General features: G+C 40.7%; 2 protein-coding genes and 2 long non-coding RNA genes across 7 annotated transcripts in view; 1 reads left to right on the top strand and 3 right to left on the bottom strand.

Moving 5' to 3' along the window:
* Positions 1-1,500: 1,500 nt before the first annotated feature.
* On the bottom strand, positions 1,501-5,915 carry LOC114562954 (uncharacterized). Of its 2 annotated transcripts, XR_003693560.1 has the most exons (5): positions 5,879-5,915; positions 3,312-3,453; positions 2,942-3,058; positions 2,014-2,083; positions 1,501-1,639 (listed from the first exon to the last, which is right to left on the bottom strand). It is a non-coding gene; the product is annotated as an uncharacterized LOC114562954 (long non-coding RNA). The 2 variants fall into 2 exon arrangements; XR_003693559.1 differs by lacking the exon at positions 5,879-5,915 and having other exon boundaries at positions 3,312-4,127.
* gabrp (gamma-aminobutyric acid type A receptor subunit pi) lies at positions 2,866-17,925 on the top strand. The gene is made up of 11 exons (XM_028589666.1): positions 2,866-3,099; positions 10,135-10,308; positions 11,379-11,449; positions 11,590-11,684; positions 11,776-11,843; positions 11,927-12,144; positions 13,810-13,892; positions 14,153-14,290; positions 16,047-16,199; positions 16,862-17,055; positions 17,166-17,925. Exons 3-11 carry the CDS (start codon positions 11,397-11,399, stop codon positions 17,496-17,498), a joined length of 1,335 nt encoding a protein of 444 aa, XP_028445467.1. The 5' UTR covers positions 2,866-3,099; positions 10,135-10,308; positions 11,379-11,396; the 3' UTR covers positions 17,499-17,925.
* On the bottom strand, positions 7,499-13,234 carry LOC114562952 (uncharacterized). Its single transcript, XR_003693558.1, has 5 exons — positions 13,196-13,234; positions 12,326-12,386; positions 12,182-12,228; positions 11,919-12,073; positions 7,499-10,845 (listed from the first exon to the last, which is right to left on the bottom strand). It is a non-coding gene; the product is annotated as an uncharacterized LOC114562952 (long non-coding RNA).
* A 132-nt stretch (positions 17,926-18,057) lies between the features above and the next one.
* afap1l1a (actin filament associated protein 1-like 1a) overlaps positions 18,058-22,134 on the bottom strand; it is a 32,329-nt gene continuing 28,252 nt past the window's right edge. For all 3 annotated transcript variants that reach the window (XM_028590003.1, XM_028590002.1, XM_028590004.1), the window contains exons 16-19: positions 21,504-21,671; positions 20,331-20,506; positions 20,113-20,235; positions 18,058-18,986 (exon numbers count right to left, since the gene is read on the bottom strand). In XM_028590003.1, coding sequence (XP_028445804.1) covers positions 18,960-18,986; positions 20,113-20,235; positions 20,331-20,506; positions 21,504-21,671 — 494 coding nt within the window. In that variant the 3' untranslated portion in view covers positions 18,058-18,959. The remainder of the gene's footprint in view (positions 18,987-20,112; positions 20,236-20,330; positions 20,507-21,503; positions 21,672-22,134) is intronic.

Raw genomic sequence — 22,134 nt, forward strand, 5'->3', positions numbered from 1 at the left:
CATCTGCACCCATTCATCTCCGTTGTGGCCACAACACAAAACACTGTGTTTTAATGCCAGTTACCCAGTAATTGGCTATGTGGCTTAAATATCCTCAAAAGTCATTACACATTCAAGAAACAACTGTGTGGCTATTTATTCTTACTGCAGTGCAACTGTAATGTTTGCCCTTTTGAACCTTCATCTCCCCAATGGGCTTTTCTCCATGTCCTGAGTAAATGAACTGGTGCATACTAATTGGTGTGTCTTTATCCCTGTGGCAAAAGGAGGACCAGTATGTGAGAATGTGCGTGTGTGTGTGTGTGCGTGTGCGTGTGTAAAGGTCTCTACTGGACCATGCATGAGTTGGGTCCTTCAATTGCTGCAGGAATAAATCCTTTCTTTGACAGCTCACATCAGTACAGTATTAGGACACTGTCCCATCATGCGCGCACACGCACACGCGCACACACACACACACACACACACACACACACACACACACACACACACACACACACACACACACACACACACACCATGTTCTTCTGCATGTCGATCCATTACATCCATACACTTTTCTTTTTTTCAGTTTTGGCCCACAATTCAAAAACAATGCTTTTCTCAAATAATCTCCAGAAAAGGATGCGTTTGAAAATGTTTTGCACAGTTTAGACAGAAAAAAGTTTTTTCTTTAAACTGACACACAATTCTTTGGTAATGAATCATTAACCAGCGCTGCTGGTCAACCTGTGCTTGCCAGCAGTTCTGAGAAACCAACTTTGAGTTGCTTTCAACTCCCTTTCATCGCTTGAATTATGTTTAAAGCTGATAAGATGCAGCTGTTGTCGAAGACATTTTCTGTCTCTGCTGTATATTAAAAAAAATGATTTGATTGAGTGTCACATGCAGCAACCCAGAAATTATCATTAACTGTCAGTTGGAGGTACAACTTATGATTTTACATCAAGCTATTATCAGCACCAACGGCGGTATTGTGTGAGTGACTGGATTGAAATTCAAATGAAGTGAGTCCGAGGTCACAGAACCGGGTTTTGCCCTACAAACAGAGAAGAGTGCATCATCAGCCATGTTTGTGATTAAACAAGGCTAGCTGTTTCCCCCTGTCTTCAGTCTCTATGCTAAGCTAACCAGCTGCTGGCTACAGCCTATATTCAATGGACATATGAGAGTAGTATATCGATCTTATCTTATCTTACTTTTGGCAAGAAAGCAAATAAACATATTTGCCAAAATGTCAAACTATTCCATTTAACTAAAATGTAAGTCAGTGAATGAAAAAGGGGTGTAGTTCTCTTCACGACAACACAGACACAGGTTGGTTCTTTGAAACGGGCGTTTAATGCTTTGCTCTTCTGTCCTTAATGCATCCACGTCACGCCGTGAGAACTACATGAATGAACACAGTAAGCACGTCAAATTAATTATACATTAACCGAAGAAAATAAAGTACAAATTCCGCTTGCCGTGAATATAAACAAAGTTTCACATGTAAGATAAAATACCTCGTTGGCTGCTTGTCCTGAAAAGAGGTTCTTAAATCCTTTGGAAATCCTTCACAGTTGGCTTTGACCTCCGACAACAGTGAAGCTCCAACTTAATTAGCAGAGCGCCGTAACATGTGCACACGTTAGGTCTCCTTTGGTCCATCAACAAATTCCGCAGAAGTGGAAACCACAAGAGAGAACTTTAGTTCCGAGATAAACAAAAACACAATGGACTAAAATCTAACTATTACATTACATTCATTTTAACCTTTACATTAAACACATTTCCTATTTATTTGCTGTATGAGACTATGAATATAAACTATACATTTAGTATGAATTTTCCATTAATTATGCGTCATAAACACAGCACATATTTAACAACACTTACAAGGGGATACACATCTGTAATATAAGTTACAACTGACCTGTAATGACTTAGAAAATTAAGATTTTTACTGCAAAGATGAATGAAAGTTTTAGTAAAGGAGATCTTTCACGAGGCCCGTGATAAATGATAACCTACTGTATGTCTGAATGCAGGGACTCAGATTCCACTCAGCCCGAGAGTTTTTGTTCTAGGAAATGGGTCAATCCTAAATGGGATAGATAAGCACGTAAGAAGCTGGGTCCAAACTAGTTTAATGATAAGATTAAGATTAAGTGATACTTCATTGATCCCGCATTGATTACTCCGGCAGTGCCCAGGAGGTGAACTGGCACCTCTCCAGCTACCAGTTCACACTCTGTACTTGGGCTGCACGGGGACTTGAACCAACGACCCAGATATCAAGACAGATTCTTCTAAGAGAATGAAGGAATGAAGTGATTCCTTCGACCCAGAAGTGAGCTTTCGAGATGGCTAGAGTGGCGGTGGTGAAAAAAGATTACATAAACGCTTGAATGTCTACACTAGAAAATGGGTAAGTACTCAAGCTTTGTGAAGGGCTCCTAAGAAGCCAGGTGCTGTGGAGATTCATACGCTATTTATAATATGTGCTTATTATTTTATCACATGTACATAATAGTTTGTTTGGTTTACAATTGTCTATTTTGTTATTGTTTTGTTGTATTGTTGTGAATATTATGGTTGTTGTTTAATAATTTTTTTCTAAATGCTGATGACGAGTGTGTGTGTGTGGAGGGGGGGATGTGTTCATGTAGTGAGATGTATGTTTGATGTTTGGTGTGTTGATCTCAAAAAGTAAAGGAGATCTATTACAAATTAACAATAAAAAATATATAAACCATATGGTTAATATATGAACCAATTAACAAAACAGCAGAGTTAGCTAGTTTACAAGAATTTAAAAAAAGACAAAGAATCACAAAAGTAGACTTCACACATACACAACACAAATACACACACTATGGGGACCCTGATCGGCATTGTTTTCTTCTTCCCATCACAGCTGGCAGGATAAAGGTGACAAGGGAAGAAATTCCCTGCTCACCTGTCCCGTGAAATGAAATGAGATGCCACCCAGACGATAACCACTCCTGACACTCCACTCATCGGAATTTTAAGCAAGGCAAAAGGGACAGGACTTGCTCCGGGGAGAGGGGGTATTCTGGAAGGAGACTACGGGTCAGTGGACTGATTTGACAAAAGGTAAGAAGTGGCATGATAAACTAACTACAAACACGGAATTACATATTTGGGTGGTCAATACTAGAGCTATGAATACAGAGATGCAGGTCTGAAGGAAAGAAAATCAATGGAGAGAAAATTAGTCATACTGTAATTAACCTAAAAGGTGCACAGTGTACAATAAGCTGGAATAAACCCCATCAGCACCACAGATCTCTGAGTGTGTTTCCAACCTTGACATGTCCTTTTCCCCGGTCGAGATTATGGAGTCACACTTCAGTGACTCGATAAAAACAGGCCGGAGCACTCTGACAAAACACTGAACGTGACTGTCAAAAGGAGGACTGCCTGCTGATAACAGATAGAGGTAGACAACTGAGGAGAGAAGAGACAGACAGTGAGCGATGGTAAAGAGAAAGGAAGGTTTAAAAAAGAGGTCAATATAAATATGAAGCTACTGCTAGCTGTGCGTTAGCTTATAGCGCTGGGAAGACTGGAAGCAGGGCAACAGCTAGCCTGGCTCTGTCCGAAGATAACAAGCTGCCAGCATTTCTAAAGCTCACAAATTAATATGTTCAGTAAATGCCGGTAAAAAATTAACTTTGGCTGGTATAACATTGTAAAGTTACGAGCCAATTTGGCCGCTGATGAATGAAGCGAAGCGTCGGTTTTTAATCGGCCGGCTGCTCAGTCTTTACAGATGGCTCTGTTTTCCGGCAAGACATTTGGGCGGTTTGGTGTGTGTCTGGCTTGGAAAGGAATGGAACGGACCAAAACCCACCAGAGGAGCTGAAATGACGTAGTAAAATAAGTTAGGAAAAGAGTAAAGTAAATGTTTATTTGATCTACCAACCATCAACCCAAACAGATATTTTTAAAGAAACAAGGATGCTGAAATGTATTCAGCGGTTTATTTTCCATTGAAAAAAAAAATTGGCTAGATCTGATTGGCTGGTGATTAAAAAAGTGAATCTAAAGCCCTGAATATCTCATTTGTTTATTCCGTACAAAGAAACAAGGTGTAAAAAACGACACCTCGTCATTTTACAGGGTTGTTTCCCCCCTGTAAATTGACAGTGTTGTTTTTGCACTTCTGATTTGTACAGATTAAACCAACTAGATATATAGTGTTAAATATAAAATGTGAGTGTAAGAGGTGTTGGCAGATCATTTATATTATCTTTTGGACAGAGACAGGCTAGCTGTTTTCAGTCTTTATGCTAAGCTAACCAGCTGCTAGCAATAGCTTCATATTTGTCATACAGAAATAAGAGTGGTGTTAATCTTGTTTTCTAACTCACGGCAAGGAAGTGAATAAGCGTATTTCTCAAAATGTCAATAGTCAAACTAATCCATTATCCTTTTACGAGAGTTTTCTCATCGGCTTACATAGCAATGTTGGAAAAAAGAGAAAAGGAAGGAAAAGAGGCTCGTTATCGGACCACAACAATGACAACAAAGAGTGGAAACAGGAACAAAAAATAGAGGCAGAGACAGTCAATGACCTAGACTACTCAGCATGGCTAATAACGATGGAAATGTTTTTTCCTGAAGCGCCAGTCTCTATTTAGGAAGCTTTCCCGCCTTGGCGTTGCCGTCCTTGGAGTATATTCACACACAATCTCAGCTTCCACCTATTTCTCCACACTACATCCACCTGCAGTTAACGCGTCCCACTGGTGCCTTGTAGCTCAACGCTCACATTTGCGTTTCAAAGCATCTGCAAACATAAAACCCTACTTTGAAATTCTTGTCATGTTCTGTCATTATCCCATGGCACTGAGATTTATTGATTAAGTAAAAGATTGCAAACTCTAATTGGCGCTGAAACACCCTAGATGCAAGTGGTTAGCTATTCTGATAGCTTAGGGGAATAGAGAAGTCCTATAGCACTGGCTTTGTATATCCTGTCCATAGAGAGGAGCTTTCAGTCTTCTCTGCTGCTGACAGCTCTGATACCAGCGAGCCTGAGTTGACCTGAGCGCAGAGCAGGCGCTACATGGCCAGGAGAGTACGGCTCGTGCTGTTTTTCTTCTCCTGAACCTGCACTTGGCCACCATGAATGCAGTATTAGTGTAATACAGGGTAAAATCCATATTATTATTGTATCAACACAAAATTTGCCTATTACAGAGTGTGTGAGTTTATCCCTGAGGTTAAAGGGATCAATGGTAGTTTGATAAAGATAGCATTGGAGGTAGATGGGTAATTGAGTGTTATTATGTGGAGACTAAGATTACAGTCTGTTAAAATCATGCAAATTTCCTTAGCGCTACCAGCTATATTTCTGATCAAAGTGTCTAGGTCAGGCACGGCGCCAGGATTCCAGTTTTGGATGGGCCAGACCAATTGTGGGTGGGTCTTAAATTAAAAACGTTAGTTCTGCTCGTATAACATGAGGCCGAATATTTCACAATTCTTTTCAATTGTTTTAAGTTTTCAACAATATACAGATCAACAACACTGCCCGACAGTTTCAATCAATACTCGGCCACAGAACGTGTTCATTGACAACGTCATCTGTCATGTAAAACAAGACTCACGTTATTTCCTTACTTTAGTGTGATGATTCATGTTAAAAACATGTTTAACAAAAATAAATAAATCGCATTAATAGCCCTAAAGCATTATTGGCCATAACAAGAGAAAACCATGAGGGAAAAACAACTTGACAACAGTAACAAGCTGTTATAGAAATAGAACTGCGCCTGCAGCTTCTGTAGCGGGTTATTAATTGATTATTTTAATCCATAGATCTCATATAACGACATAATATAATACAGGCAGAGTAGCCACATACCTTAGTGTTATCCTCTGGCGGTCCTACACAATTAAACTCCCTAAAGCAGAAGAAGTGACCGGATACTTTAGCACTGGTTGAGTTGCGGGCTCATCCACGGAAGACCGATCCACATCCACAGGGTTATATCCATAGGGGCTATATCATCCACTCGCGAGGCAGAGGCAAAGGCACTAGCACCGGCGCTGGTCGCGCTAACGCGTTAGCATCCTGCGGTGGCCGAGACAAAGATGTGCTCGGCGTTGAGGATCTCAGCTCTCCTTCATCTCCTGGTTGCAGCGATGACTCTGAGAAACGTTCATGCACGTTTAAGGTACCTAAACAACGACTGTTGCAACCTTGTCCTTTACTGGAAATGATTTTCACACTCTCAGATCACTGGGAGCTAGCCTAGCATACCGACAAGCTACATCCGATCCGAACCTCACTGTCTGCTGAACTTGCGCAGAAACATAAAAATAGACATGACCAGTTTTTTTAAATTGTTTTCGAAAACTAAACATTTAGTCAATTTTAGCACAAATTATGAGATTATTTGCCGATTTTTAATAATTCTTCACCAAATTAGAATATATTAATTAATTAATGTTTTTTGAGGAAATGTTTTGGGTGGGCCTGTTGAAAAGTGGGTGGGCCTAGGCCCACCCACTTACCCACTTGCCCATTACGCCGTGCCTGGTCTAGGTCTTACTGGATGTCTGACTTTACATGGAGTCACAGTGTTAGTTTGCCTTTCCTGAAGATAATTATCTCACATCATTGGTTTAAAGCTTGAATAACCTCCCCGCCATTTCAAGTGGCAGCTGGCTAAAGACAGAAAATAAGATCTTAACAACCAGGCAGTAAGTAAGCATCTATTCTTATCTGGGATGGGTTACAAATTTTCATAGGCGAGTGATAAAGCAGCTGCTTTTCTAAGAAATCAAAAAACGATTGTAGTGGGGCTCTGACTGTAAAAAAAAAACCAAATAATTTTCTTTTTTGCTCATCTTTATAACTTTGGCTCGATTTAAATGACTACGTCACTCTTCAGTGTGTGTCCTGCGCTATTAATAATACAGTACATAATTAATTTTGCACACGGCATACAAGACAAAACATCATGTGCCCTTTTCATTAATTTATTTATTTTTGGGTGGGGGCAAAAAGGATAAACATACTCAACAGACACCTTAACCTACAATATGCTTTGTCAAATCCTCGATAGGTGGTAAGTCTGGACTTTATTTATGCTTAAGTCTGATTTTTGTGTGTGCTTTTAATGAGGTTTTTCACTGATGCTCCAAATGCAGTGTACAGTAGGGTAGTTTGGTTTGTGCTCCCAGTCCCAAACAGAATATTGTGCCATGCTCTATAAACATTGGCTTCAAAGCATTTTAATTATACTTTTGTGACTAAACTGTTCTTGAGGGACCATACAGCTAATGTCACACTTGTGATCATACACAGGGAAAGGATAACAAGACTAAACCAAAACTGTGACTGCAAAGAGATGAAAGGGTGAATATTGAAATATAGGGGCCAATAACGCGACAGTCTTTATGAGATGTCTGTGCCTGAGAGGAACTTCTACCCCGACAGTGAAATCAACAAGGGATCAACAAGTGCAATAAATATAATATATATATATATATATATATATATATATACAGACTGAGAAAGAATAAGAGTGTCTCAAAAGAAGAACTGCGTTAAGCTCTGCCTCAGATAAGGCCTGGGACACAAGACAACAGAGCCGGAGTGGGCAGACCTTCTGGGAAACAGAGAGTTGAGAGGAATGTTAAATTATAATTTCCCGTCCACTGAAGAATGACAACAGAAAACACTTTATCCACTTCCAGTGGACACATGGGGAGACATGACAGCTGGCTCAGAGCCGAGGCGAGCAAACAGGGCCCAGAGTCTACGTCACTTGAATTCATACATGGACATGGCAGCCGTCACAGTCACTCAGGAGAGATTTATCACTGTCCGTCTCATGAGCAGTTCTGTGACATTTCCATTTGCCACATGACAGCAAGCCACTGGGCCAAAGCGTGGGCCATGACGTTTCCTTTTCCTGGTGCCGCTGTGGACATGAACATTACTTGGTGCATCATAATGCTTATTTATTCTGATAGAGAGACAGGGAGACCCACAGATGGAGAAATGGAAATGAAGTTGAATACAGAGAGGCAAAGATATTTAGAGAAAGTAGGTTATGCAACAGGGGATTGATTGGAAAGAAACCAAAGTGCAGCATTAAGTGTTCTTGGCTGGCTGGACAGAAGATGATGGGGGAGGATGTGTCCATGATTTTTTGAGTAAAATGGATGGATGATGGATGGAGGGCTATTGAAGGAGCAATAGTAGAGATGAGTGACACACAACTAGGAAGGACACTTGCTGTGTGTATTTGTTCGCCAAGGATAACTGATTGCATTTCAAATGAAAAATGAACTAAGTGGTTAAAAGTGACCAGATACTGATTTATGGACCTTAATCAGCAAGGCTATGCCCTGCAGTGTAGCACATACATAAACACACACCTAATGCAAGCCCAGCATTAAATGCAGAAATCTGCATCCTCTACAAATGAGAAATTATGTGTAAAGTTCCTTGAAAGTTGTTAGTTATTACTAGCTTCAAAGTAATTATGTTTGGATTCAGGAAATAATTCAATTTGAGCTAGCTAATGAAGGGGTTAGAGAAATGGACAGGTGGACAGCTATGGATAAACAAGGGCATTTAAGCGGTGAGAGAATTAAAAAGGAAAACATACTGAATCCCAGGCAGATGTTACCATGCAGGCAGGTAGGCAGAGGCAGCCAGGTGGATGCTGACTAACACTGAGTTGTCTGCCCCTCCGACATCGCTTGTCTGGCTATAATTATACATTAGCCCCCTAACACACGGATCAAACATTGACATCCTCCCCCTCAGGTGCTTCACAAACGTCTCAATTTGTCTCTTTCACTGTCAGGGACTCTGACTCTATGTGCACACTGATTCACATGGTGGATGCAAATCAGATTATCTTATGTTCATTCCACAGCGCTCCTCACCATTAACATGAAATGTAAAAAGACTGTTTGTCCACGAATACAGCCACCAGAGCATGAAATAAAAAATAGGAGAGCTTTATAACTACAGTTACTGATGCACTTAATTTAGAAAGAGTTTGCTAGCAAGCAGTTATCATCAGTAGTCAGTACTGGGGAACACAGGCTGGGGAACACAATAGACTGCAGCAGGTTGATAGCCTGTGCTGAAATCTCATAAGGCGTTATTAGTCTGTAAACCCTCAAGGCTTTCTTACACATGCTGGAACTCCCAGCAGTGGGCCATCGGGGTCAGGCTGTTAGAGTAGAATCTTGAAAAAATTATGAGCATATACCAGATTAATGACAAAATGTCAAAGGTGCTGGAGCCGAAAGATCGACCGTTTAGCACAAAAAGTGCTTTGGTCTATGGGCTGCGGTTGACTGTTGTGTGTGGATAAGTCATCACCGTCACCACCACGCAATATTAAGAGGTTCAATACATTTTCAATGACCCAAATGTGGACATCAGCAGCTCTCAGGGCTAGAGGAGTAATCTGCAGGAGGGGAGACACCCCATGGATGCCATTTTCAATAAGGTTTTTTGAGAGCCAAATAGAGAAAAGTAGTCTTACTTGTTGTTTTTTATCTCATATGGGGGCCACATGGCTATTTTATGGAAGTGGCGAGAGATAGGAAACAGAGCTGAGAGGAAACTAATTCAAATGATGATACTGATGTAAGGGAACGGAGTTGGAGTTGAGGAGGGAGAGGGCATGAGGGAAGGAGACAGAGCTTTGAAGCCCAGAAGGAGGTGCAGTGTCAGAGTAAATTGGAGGGTGGGGAGGTAGATAGAGATTAAGGGCCAAAAGAATAAGAATGTGTGGGAGGAGGCGAATGAGGGAAAAGAAAAGAAGTGATATGGTAGATCAAACTGGATGTTTATGTGTGTGCATACAGTATGTGTGTGTGTGTGTGTGTGTGTGTGTGTGTGTGGAGGTAGGGGGCAGTAAAAAATAGGGGAGAGATGGAGTGCGAATGAGAGGGTGAGTGGCATAAACTAAGGAGAGAGAGAGAGAGAGAGAGAGAGATAGAGGGAGGGGGTGCACAGAGGCTCAGTGGAGAGATGAATCCAGCTGTGTAGAGAGTAGGAAGGAGATGCACAAACAAGAAAACAAGCAACAGTAGCCCCCACACCAGGACCAAATGATAGAAGCAACTGTTGTCTATCTTTAGGTGGAAGAAGCACTGCGATATTATCATTAATAACAAAAGAAGGACAGAAATCTCAGCCACTCACAACATCTGGGACAAAGGGAGACAGAAGAGTGGGGAAGGAAACAAAAGGAAGAGTGGAAAGAGAAGAGGAGTGACCAGAGGTGGAAACAGGAAACCAGAAGACTGAAACAGGTAGGAGAAAGAGAGAGCCGTGATGAGACCAAACCTGAGAATGAGAACATTGTGTGGAAACATATTTTTTTTAACAAGATGGGATGTATAAATACATATTTCTTTGGCATGTGCATGCACAGACTGAGCAAATGTAAAGAAAAGAAATAAAGAGATATATTATAAATCTATTAGCTGAAACATGGCTGAAGGAAAAGAGCTGATAAGGAGTGTGAAAGAAGAATGAGAGAAGGAAGAGAGCATGCATAAACCAGCACAAATAATCAGCTGAGACTTTAGCCGAAGCTGCAAGGCGGTAAATAAGATAACTCATGAAACATATCGTTGCGTGGATGAATCATCAACTGGCATGTGTAGAAAAACAACCGAATGACATTCTATGGCTCTTTAACTTTCATTATGGCCATTAGAAAGAGGAAATAAATAGTGTTCATATGCGTCATTAATCACATTGGCAGAGCTGTGTAAATAATACATTGGAATTTAATGGAAATGCTTTGCTGAGGTCCTGGGAGCTTTTCAATGTGATGGGAATACCTGGAAACACAAACAAATGAATGATAGATTTTGATTATTTGGATGAAAGTAACACATAAGGAGGACTAAGAATCTATTAGCCTAACTATATGCAAGAGAAGATGAGTGAGTAACTATAATAAAAGAGACAATAAAGGGGAATCCTTGATGAGTTAGAGACAGGATTAATTATCAGGGGGGCTTTGGGAATAAACCACATAAATCAGCAGGTGACAGACCATGTAAATAGGTAGGTAGGTGCACTCACGGCTTCGTTATCTCTTTCTGTATTCTTAAGCAGTCACTGATATATTTATGGGGCAGGGAGGCAGAGATTGATATATACGCTGCCCCCACATTGTTACAAGTATGAGGGCAGGGAGACAGTTTTATAACACCAGAGGGTGAGAATGGCTGCTAGGCTGCAAATTTCCCCTGAGGTTTGGGGTCACATTTGGTTAGGTGCTGCCACCCTATGGTGAAACAATGCTACCCCATATAATGTAAATTGTGCAGGAGACAGATTTGTGGGTTTATGCGTTTTTGTTTGTCAGCACAGGCGCTGATCCACGATGTCTGTACTGCTGCTGCTGCTCCTGACGCTCTGCCTGAGCTGCACACATGGGTGAGAGACCTGCGGTCGAAAACTAACGTACAGGTTTCAGAACACATGCTGACGTTGATATTTATGTATCTTCTGCTCCAACTTTTATGATCCATTTCCCCTTATATCTTTATTGACGTCAGCGGTTGTATGTATTCTAGCAACAGCTGGGGAGAATGGAACGACTCTCAGCTTCAGCCGACGATTCAGAAGTTGATGAAAGGATACAACCGCTACCTCAGACCTAATTTCAATGGTAGGAATGAGCTTGATAAGTGTTTGTTTCATTTCATTTGAAAACAGACTTGTTTCCAAATCTCCCTGTGTCTCTGTCTTGCTCGTGCTAGAGGGCCCTGTGGAAATCGGGATGAGCCTTGACATCGCCAGCATTGATGCCATCTCTGAAATCAACATGGTAGCCTACACTCGTCCTACTTTGTTTTTGTGCGAGTGGGTGAATGAATGAGAATAAAAGTCTTCTTTACAAAACCTTTTTAGGACTACACTGCAACCATCTTCCTTCGTCAGCGCTGGCGAGACTCCAGGCTGGTGTTCCCGGGAAATGAGAGCGTCAGCGTGGATGGACGCCTCGTGTCCCTGCTCTGGATCCCTGACACCTTCATCCCTGACTCCAAGCGCTCCTTCCTGCATGACGTCACAGTGGAAAACCGCCTCATACGTATATTCAGCAACGGAACTGTTCTCTACGCCCTACGGTACAGGTTTATGTTTATCGATTTAACATTTACTGACATTTGGTACTTTTGCAGATTCTGCTGAGCTCGTATGAGGAAATTGATCTGGAAGACGAGCAAATAAAAGGGTTACACTCACTGAAAAATGCAAGAAGATGAAAACAGAAAGGAAAGCAAGGGAAATGTACTCATTTACACTCACCCATTTCATGCTGTTTTCATGACTGTTGTGTTAATCAACCGCAAATTGGCCTTGGGTTCTACTAAATAAAAAAATAAAAACACTTATGCATCATCACTTAGTCATACATTAAGGGAATGCCACGGAATTTGTGTGTTTTACTGTGCCCTTCAAACTGTTCAGATTGTGTTAAAGAAGATTAGCAGATTGGCAGATGGCCACAGTCAAAATATGTCACCCTGATACAAAACAGCATTGTTATGACTAGACAGCTTTAATTAGGACAGAAAGGGCAGTAGGGTGCAATGGGTTCCTTATTCTTCTTGAGTAGAGTCACATTTTGGTTTATCACTGTCAATGGAGTCTTATACACAGTGTTGGGAAGGATACTTTCAAAACGTATTTCGTTACAGAATACACAATACATGCCCACAAATGTAATTTGTAACGTATTCCGTTACGTTACTCAATCTGAGTAATGTATTCTGAATACTTGGATTACTTCAGGATTACTTCCACATTGAATTGCGTTTTATGAGTGTAGGAATGTGACCATCCCATCCAGCTTACTAAACAGGCCTATAATGGTGTGTTCTTTTTATTCCAACTGGCTCAATGTGTACCTGAACAAGCAGATAGATTATTGTATTGGTAGTCCCGAACTGCATACTACAAAAATCTAACCGCGGTCTAAGCTACCACGAGCTAATTTTAGCTAACGTTAGTTAGCATGTCAAACGGTGCTGTCAGTCTTTAAACGGCTCTGGAGCTAGTACATCAGCACGTATACGTATAGGAGAATGTAAAGTCCCACGTCAATGTTAAAATAGCAAGGTGAGCAGTAAAACTACAGCAGACGACTACCCTCGGCTAATTAAAGAAAGAACTTACTTTAAGATGCTTCTTCAGGTCGGAGGTGGAGTAATGTGGAGCTGAAAGGAGGCTGGTTGCTGGCAAGCAGAGGCTGCACGGCCCAGTTAGCTGTATTTCATTCTCCCTCTTCCTTCTTTCATGTGAAATGCTGTTTGAATTTCCAAGATAGTGTGCCCGTTCCGACTCCATTGTGACTGATCACGCAAATAGCTATTTTTTTCTATTTCATATCGGGGCTTCTGGAAAATGCATTAAGTTGCCTTAATTTATTCAGAGTGAATAAACTCGTGAAACAGAGAAGTATCGTCATGTAATCCACTGATTTTAACAATGTAACTGTATTCTAAATACCAACTATTTAAATTGTAACTGTAACGGAATACAGTTACTCATAATTTGTATTCTGAATACGTAACGCCGTTACATGTATTCCGTTACTCCCCAACACTGCTTATACATAATGAATGCATTGGATACAGAAATGTCTGACACATCAGATATGAGTCTTTGTTCTTTTGACTGTTGTTGTCGGGAGAGTTCTTTGTGTTCACTAGTTCATTACTGCCTGGTCGTACATCAAAGGATAAACCGTGTCACAGGTTTCTAATGATCTTGCTATGAATACACAACAGCATCACGGCTACAATTGCCTGCAACATGGACCTGACCAAGTACCCCATGGACAGACAGGTGTGCACCCTGCAGCTGGAGAGCTGTGAGTACCTGGGAACTCCATCAACCCTCCATCAAGTGTGTAGATGGACATACATCACCATACGTCACATACTCATCATATCACCATCAGCATCAGCATCATCATCATCATCATCATCATCATCATCATCAATGTCGTGAGTATCGAACTGAAGAGACGATGCTATCCCCAGCAGGTCAGATTCATCAAACCTTGTGTCTGTCTGTCTCTGTGTATGTATGTATGTGTGTGTGTGTGTGTGTGTGTGTGTATGTGGTCAGGGGGCTACAACCTGCAGGATGTGGTGTTCTACTGGACCAGAGGGAATGATTCAGTCAAGGGTCTTGACATCCTGCGGCTGGCTCAGTACAGCGTAGAGAGCTACTATACATCAGTGTCAGAGGCTGTGTATGAGACAGGTAGGACACTTCAACTCCCACAATCCCCCTTACAATTGGCTTTTGCTACGCGCACTATTATATTATACACTATTTTGAAAGTTTTTTAGGTTGGTCCAGGCTTTTTCCCTTCTTTTGTTCCGTTTGGCAGTAGTTTGTTTTTGTGATTGAAATCATTTTGCTTTAAACCAGTCCTCTGGTATTGTTAGGGAACAATCCGATCGAGATAGTTTTGTGTTTGGTATCCTGTTATCTACTGGCCTTACATCTGTGACTTGATTCTGAGATCAGTGGCGAGCTCGGGGAACATAGTGACACGAAGCAGGGTTCAGCATGTGTTTTAAAGGTTTAAAGTGTAAAGTGCAGGTTAACCACCACAACCAATTCATATGTAAATAAAGTGCTCAATATGTATGTATTTAAACATTTCTGTCTTAAAATGCGTTAAAATAACATTTATTGGGGTTTCTTCAAAGGTAGCATGTTTTTTACAGTAACTGGGTGATGATGTCATAAGAGGGAGTAGCAACCCATAGCGGGACATAGACAGGCCAACAACGGGACAATTTTATCCATTTTCGACATCTTATTCATCACTAAATTCACTTCTGAGAACGTTTTAGGTTCATAGAAATTAACTGTTTAGATTTCAAATATAGGCAGTCTTCCTAAAACGGTTGCTGAATTGACAATTTGCTTAAAAGTTTTCAGAGTTGAGAAGCTCCATAAAGTAACCCGACAACCAGCAGCGCCTGCCCCGGCCGCTGGCTCGTCGCTCGGACAGTCTCGCTCGGTCAACTGTCTTTTCGGAGATAAACTCAACAAGCACCTGACAACCTCGCTGGCCAACCGTCTTTCACACACACACACACACACACACACACACACACACACACACACACACACACACACACACACACACACACACAGAGCCACAGCGCAGCAGCAGAGGAGAGAGGGGGTCCCAGAGGCAGCAGTAAAATCAGCCCACTTTGTAGCCACTAATCTCCCCCAGGCACCAATCAGCTGTTTGTCTTGGTGGACCCTCTGCCCTGTTTCTGATGTACTCGGACATCCCGCACAAACACAATAGTTTACCATTTTAGCTAGGTCTCCAATATAACTGCTAGCCTACTAGACATTAGACTAGCTAACGGTAACTCTAGTCTTGGAGTCCCTCTTATGACGTCACACCCCGCCTAGTGGAAGGGAGGGGGAGTGCTTAAAACCACTGTAAAAAATACCAACTTTTCATATTATATTCAGCATTTTGTTATAAAAAGCCATACAAAACAATGGTGGGCGGCTCTAATCTTTATGTTTAATAAACACATTGCTTAACTTCATGAAAAATTTAACCTGCAATTTACACTTTAATGAGACACACAAGGACATGTACTTTTTCTAACAATTGCTCCATTCACTTAGATCACGTGAGAGTATACAGATAAGAAGGAGGCTCCAAAGGAGTTGAGGATTGGTTCAAGGTAGTATCACAGATAAATCTTCAGGAAGGAAAAACAGTGTTACAATTTATGATACAAATGAAAACAGATGAGAAAGGCTTTATTCAGAGTTTTTCACAGAATGGAATGTAACATATTCACAACAGGTATGGTGTCCTTTAATATGTTAATGGTCACAACTGAGTTGAATTCTTTTGTTGTGGCAGTAACAGCGTTATATATAAACCTCTTGTAGAGCACAAATGTAATACGTCGTCTTTAAAATCTGTCTCTTTTTAAGAAGCTGTGTCTTTTTGGGTCTCTTCATGCAGGACAATACCCCAAGCTGGTGTTGCATTTCGCACTGCGTAGAAACGTGCTGTTCTTTATTTTGGAGACGTATGTTCCCTCCATCCTGCTGGTGGTTCTCTCCTGGGTCTCTTTCTGGATCAGCCAGTCCTCTGTCCCAGCTAGGGTTTGTATTGGTCAGTACCAGAACTCTTACTGCAATTCACTATAGGTTAAAGTATTATGATGTTAGTGCATTCATTTGAATTACTATCATAAAAATTACTCATTATATTGATTCACTGTATGACCTTATGTATGACTCAATAACATACCATCTCACAGACACAGTCAGACAATTACGCATAAAGCAGAGAGAATGTATTTGAATGCCATATATTTAAACTTTATCCTGTATTATGCAGCACAAATCTGATTATTGTCAACATTGAAAACAAATCCAATTGCTGTCTTAATAAAACATTTAAAAAACATGTGTTTACATGTTTTAACTTACAGAAAATATGAATACCCTCACCTTAGCCACTCAATAACTCCTGCAGGCGTATGTCAACTGATTATCGAATGAAGAAGTCAGCTGTAAAGGACGCACCATGTTCAGCAATGTATAACGTTTATAACTGTCCTGCATTCATAAGAATATAAATATTAATACATCATCACTTTAAAACACATTTCAACACATGATTCGACCCTTACATGGTGTACTGACACCAGTAACCAATGGGATGAAAGAGTAATAGCAGAAATAATTACAATGACCAATACATTAGAGGTTCAACCACTATCTTACATTATGAAAACAACACCAGCAACCCTGCTGTGATGTATTCTCCAGGGGTAACAACAGTCCTCACAATGACCACACTGATGATGGGCGCCCGCACCTCCCTGCCCAATGCCAACTGCTTCATCAAAGCCATAGATGTTTACCTGGGAATCTGCTTCACCTTCATCTTTGGTGCACTGGTGGAGTACGCCTGTGCTCACTTCTATAACATGCAGAACCAGACCATCGAGGATGTATACAGGGTGAGGAAAATATGAACATTTAAATATGAAGTGGAAACTAAACTTAAGACATCTAAGATAATGAAAACATTGTGATTGTCTGTCTGTCTGCATGCCTGTCTGTCTGTCAGGATCTTCTGAGGGAGTTCAGTGAATCCAATGGAAACGGCTCCATCCCCATCGTCAGCTCCAACCAACCAAACCAGTCTGTTGAGATCGGCTCCACTGCAGAGGAACTCACCGGGCGGTCAGCAAACAGTGCCACTAGGAACAATGTCTTATCTAAAGAGAAGGTGTCAGGACAGGGCTGCAGCTTGTCTTCAGTGAAGGACGTGTCACGTAGGGCAGCATCTGCCTTCACTGTGGAAAATCCGCACAACATCGATCGCCGCGCTCGTACCGTTTTCCCCACAGCGTTTCTCTTTGTCAATATCCTCTACTGGCTTTACTATCTCTTTCTCTGAGTGCTGGTTCCAAGCTGCTGCATGGTTTATTATTTCACCATCCTTGAAGCTGCTCTACCTTCTCATTTGAGAGCCAATACCAGTTACCACTGCCTGGATCTAAACCAATCTAAACCGAAGCTTTTGTATCACATATATGAAAGTGACCCAAAAGCAGTTGAGTTAGGAACCAGAAATTCTTCTTTGTATCACACTCTTTACTAAAAGCTATTTTTGATCATGCATGGATGGCTTCTAATATATTAACATGTAGAAGTGACAATACAAAGCCTGTATCTGATATTTCTCTGATAATTCCATAGGACAAATGAAGATGAGTCAATTAGTTATAAACAAAAGGCTGCCTGAACTGCATCACACTACACTGTGTTGCATTGAATTGCCTTAATTAGTAGACTGATGTAGATGTGTTTCTTTTTTGTTGTTTTGGCTTTCATACATTGTATGAGACCATATACTGTGTATTTAGTTCATAGCATATATGTGGAATTAAAAAATTAAACCAATGGCTGAGAATGCATTGTAGTTTTGTGTTGTAACAATAATTAATGATGACATGTTTGAGAATAAGACGCACATTTATTATTCCCTTATCCAGGTAGGAGAACAGTAAAGTGCAAAAGTCAAGCACAGGTTCAGCAGAAAAGTTATTAAAATAGGATATAGTGGAGATTCTCCCACTCAGAAAAATCACAATAGCACCACTTTCTTAGTCACTCAATTAACTCTGGCAAGAGTATTTGACTTTTTGAATGTGTGCGAAAGAGGGTCAAGTGATTGAGGATTATTTAGCAGATGGTTTTGCTGTTCAGCACAGCTTCAACCTGAGAGGAGAAGCTAATAAGCACAGTTAAAAAGAAATTATAAGTCACTTAGCCCTCAATGGCACATAACTGAATACCTTTGACAGGTACGTCTTTTGAGGATGATGAGAAATGGAACCTTGAACAGTATAAAAGTATAAAAGATACAAAACCATAGTCTCACGCTGTACAGGCAGATTCAAAATAAAAAAAGACATTATATAAAAGGCACATCGTGGCATAAACTACCTCCATCCTCATAGTTTCCAAACACATCTCTTTTCTCACATGGCACCCTAACAACTAAACATTTCACCATAAGCAACACTGGATGAGAACACAATCCTGTTTTGCTTTACCATTACAACGCTGTGCACTAACTGTGCTTTTCATTACACTTTGTTTCATGAACTCTCTTCTCTTTGCTGTTTGCCACATTGGAATCTGTGTCTCCAAAGACAACTGATGATACATGGATACAGACAGCGAGCAGTTCTTGGATTCCTCGTCATGGGAAAAAGTCCTTTCAGGAAGATAGAAGAGTAAATATTCAGAGAGATGTACCTCCATCTAGTGGCTGGTTTCTTTCATTACAGTTTATTTCCTCAGTAAAGATGATCGTTCTTTCTCCAGTCCTCTCCATCATGGAGAGCTGCTCTTAGGTTGCTTTCTTTAACTCCCATTCCTGTAAAGATAGAACACATGTAGGGGATTTAGTAAGTGATAAGTAATAAGCAACAAATCAAATATAAATAGCACCACATTAAACAATTTTAGTTATGCTACTGTACTGTAATAAAGAAATGTAAATACAAACAAGCAAAGATTTAACTAAAATAAAAAATCAGTAAAACAGAAAAATGTAGAGCTGGGTGAAACATAAGCCTTAATGAAATGGCTTCACAAAAATATTTTTATAGGTAGAAAAATGAGTTTCAGCTTTGTAAACAGTAAGTCACTGAGTTTTTATAAATTATTTTTAGACAAAATAAAACAAATGCAAAATAATTTAGGTTATGGCCGAGTGTACTGTTACTGTCACTAAAATCATCAAAGTAAGATTAGTCATAACCTTTTGAATATAATGCTTCCATTGGGAGATTTTGACAGTTCTTAGATACAAAATGCTTCCTGGCTGTGAATGAAATGTTATTAATTAGGTTTATTATTGAAAAAGATCAAAGAAATGATCATTGTGATCAGTGGACAAGCAGAGGTTCTGGTATTGATGAATATAGCTTTGTCTTACAATGTTTTACAAAATGGATGCATTAACTGCTATACATCAATGATTAATCAGAGACAGATTTTTTTATATGCATGTTCACTGATTCTCAAAATCCAAAGCCACTAAATTCTTTAGACAATTATTTTTGACAATTTATCAGTAGTGAACCAAACTGGCTCAGTGAATCAAAGTAAATCAATGACCAAGTAACGGTGTCATACAAGGCAGTACACTCCCTGTGATAATAAAATCAATTCCAACCTAACTAGTTCATATTGTACTCATTCACTAGATTGCCTTTACCCATTTAGGTAGAAATATTGTGAAATGTGTTGTGAAAGCAGTAGTAGCTGAGCAAAGTGATATATATATATATTAAATAACATGTAGTGACAGAATCCTATTTGATCATAGTCACTGAAAACAGGCTCACACAAGGCACTGCATTGTAAATGTAAATGTCCAAAGGGACTGTGTGAACCCATTAGAGGATGACACATGCTGCTGTGAAGCCTGAGAGAGAAATCTGTTCATATGACAGGAAGTGACTGTGAGAGTTACTAAACAGTGAGATGAGAGTTACCTTTGCCTTCTGCATGACAGTTCCTGTAGAAGCATAAACAGAAAGAGGTCTCCGACGCATCTCTGAGGCACAGTTTACTGGTAAAGAATCACTGTAGATATTCTGGGTCTTTTTGCTAGAGGCCTACACAACAAGAAAAAGTAAAGAAGTAAATAAACAGCGCGTATTCAGGCAGGTTGCATTTAAACATGTTTTTGTGCATCTTTCCACAAATGTACCTGAACTGGGGGCTTTGCCTCAACGGGTGCACCCAGCGCTCCGCCTGCCAGGCTCTTCTTGAGGTTTTCTTGGACCTGAGTGAGCCTGAGCTCCAGGTCCACCCTCTCCGCCTCTTTAGCTCGACAGGCGTCCTCCAGCTGGGACACGCGCTTGTTCAGGGAGGACTTCCTCCGCTCTGCTCCACACACACACACACACACGCACACACACACACACACACACACACACACACACACACACACACACACACACACACACACACACACACACACACACACACACACACACACACACACACACACACACACACACACACACACACACACACACACACACACACACACACACACACACAAGGATCAGAACGGTAGATGTTGTATTTTCCTGTTCTTTTAGATGGTGAAGTCTCTTAAAACATAGAACATGTACTTGAAGTACTTGGGTACTTTTTACTACTTCAGAGGTAATTATTGTTACTGTCCTACATCTATAGATACTAGTTACATTGTTATAGATTAAACTACGCAAAAGTAGTAACAAAATAATCCAATAATGTAGTATATACAAATGTAACAGTGGCAGTTGCCATGTGATACCTAATGAGTAATTTGACTTGCGATTCCTTTTGCTGGTGCTACGTTACTAGACTTTTACTTGAAATGGACTGTGTTTACAATCTGGTATGCTACTTTCACTCTTTCACCACTGCCGGCAGCATACTATGTCAAACTACAGGGAATTAATTACATTTAGAAGGAATTTTCATAACCATGTTTTTGGTTTAATAATAAAAGGAATTAGATGTTTAATTTATCCCTGTAGGGAAATAGTCTTCTCACATGGCTCTCTAATATCGGAGGTCATAGTGCAGGGTCAGATTCAGAGCAGGAACAGAATGTGCACTTAATATGCAAACCCTCTGGTTAATGTGCAGACAAATACGCTAAATATGACTTACAAAATAATACTTTTGCTTAGGAAGACTTTGTGCTCCTACAGTATTTGTCTCTCCATCCTTATGATAATCAAGGTACATAGAATAGACGTATTTTCTAGCTATGCTATTCATTTTGAGACGACTGTAACAGGTTTTAGTTTTATTGGAGCTGAGCCCAGTCATGACTGAGGAGAGTGTAGCATCTGCTTGTCTGTTTTGCTTTGTGTCTCCTTACCAGAGGCTGTCTTCAGCTCTTCCTTCAGCTCTCTCTTTTCCTTTCGGAGGGTCACAAGTGCATTTCTTATCCCATCCCTCTCACTTTCCAGCTCCTCTTTCTCGTTCAGGTAACGCTTGGCATCCTCTTCAGCTCGCGTTTTCCCATACCTTCCATATTGGTTGGCGCCTGCGTGGAGATGCCAGAGGAGAGCAGAGGTGAAGGGGTCAATTGCGCAGGGGTTATGGGAAGGAGACAGAACATCTCACAGCGATCTTTCTGCCTGTCAAGTTCCTCACGTGAGGAGTATGGTGCCACGTTTACAACTCGCACGAAAGCGTAGCACACAAATGTGAAGTTTTTCATAATTCAAACAAAGATACAATGCATGAATAACTGATAAAAACACACACACACACCCCCTGCAGAGGGAGAGGTCAGGAGCAAGACAGCGGATCTAATGTGAGTGTCCAATAAATCTCAGGTTCCATCCTGAAGCTCTCAGCCATGGAGAGCGCTGGCTCTTTGATGTGTCAGAACGTCACAGTGAAGGCCTGTGAAACAGCACCGAGACAACCGACCACGCCGATATCACTTTCCTAAACTCAGGACGCTCATCTCCTTTATTCGTAGGGCAGAGGCACACTGACAC

The sequence above is a fragment of the Perca flavescens genome, chromosome 10, assembly GCF_004354835.1.
Source record: "Perca flavescens isolate YP-PL-M2 chromosome 10, PFLA_1.0, whole genome shotgun sequence".
Taxonomy (NCBI): domain Eukaryota; kingdom Metazoa; phylum Chordata; class Actinopteri; order Perciformes; family Percidae; genus Perca; species Perca flavescens.

What these genes read in the sequence shown, in the direction of transcription:
- gabrp (XM_028589666.1), top strand. Translation starts at nt 11,397, where the DNA reads ATGTCTGTACTGCTGCTGCTGCTCCTGACGCTCTGCCTGAGCTGCACA. An exon ending in CCTCAGACCTAATTTCAATG is followed by an intron (nt 11,685 to 11,775) that starts GTAGGAATGAGC and finishes TGCTCGTGCTAG; the next exon opens with AGGGCCCTGTGGAAATCGGG. An exon ending in CACCCTGCAGCTGGAGAGCT is followed by an intron (nt 13,893 to 14,152) that starts GTGAGTACCTGG and finishes GTATGTGGTCAG; the next exon opens with GGGGCTACAACCTGCAGGAT.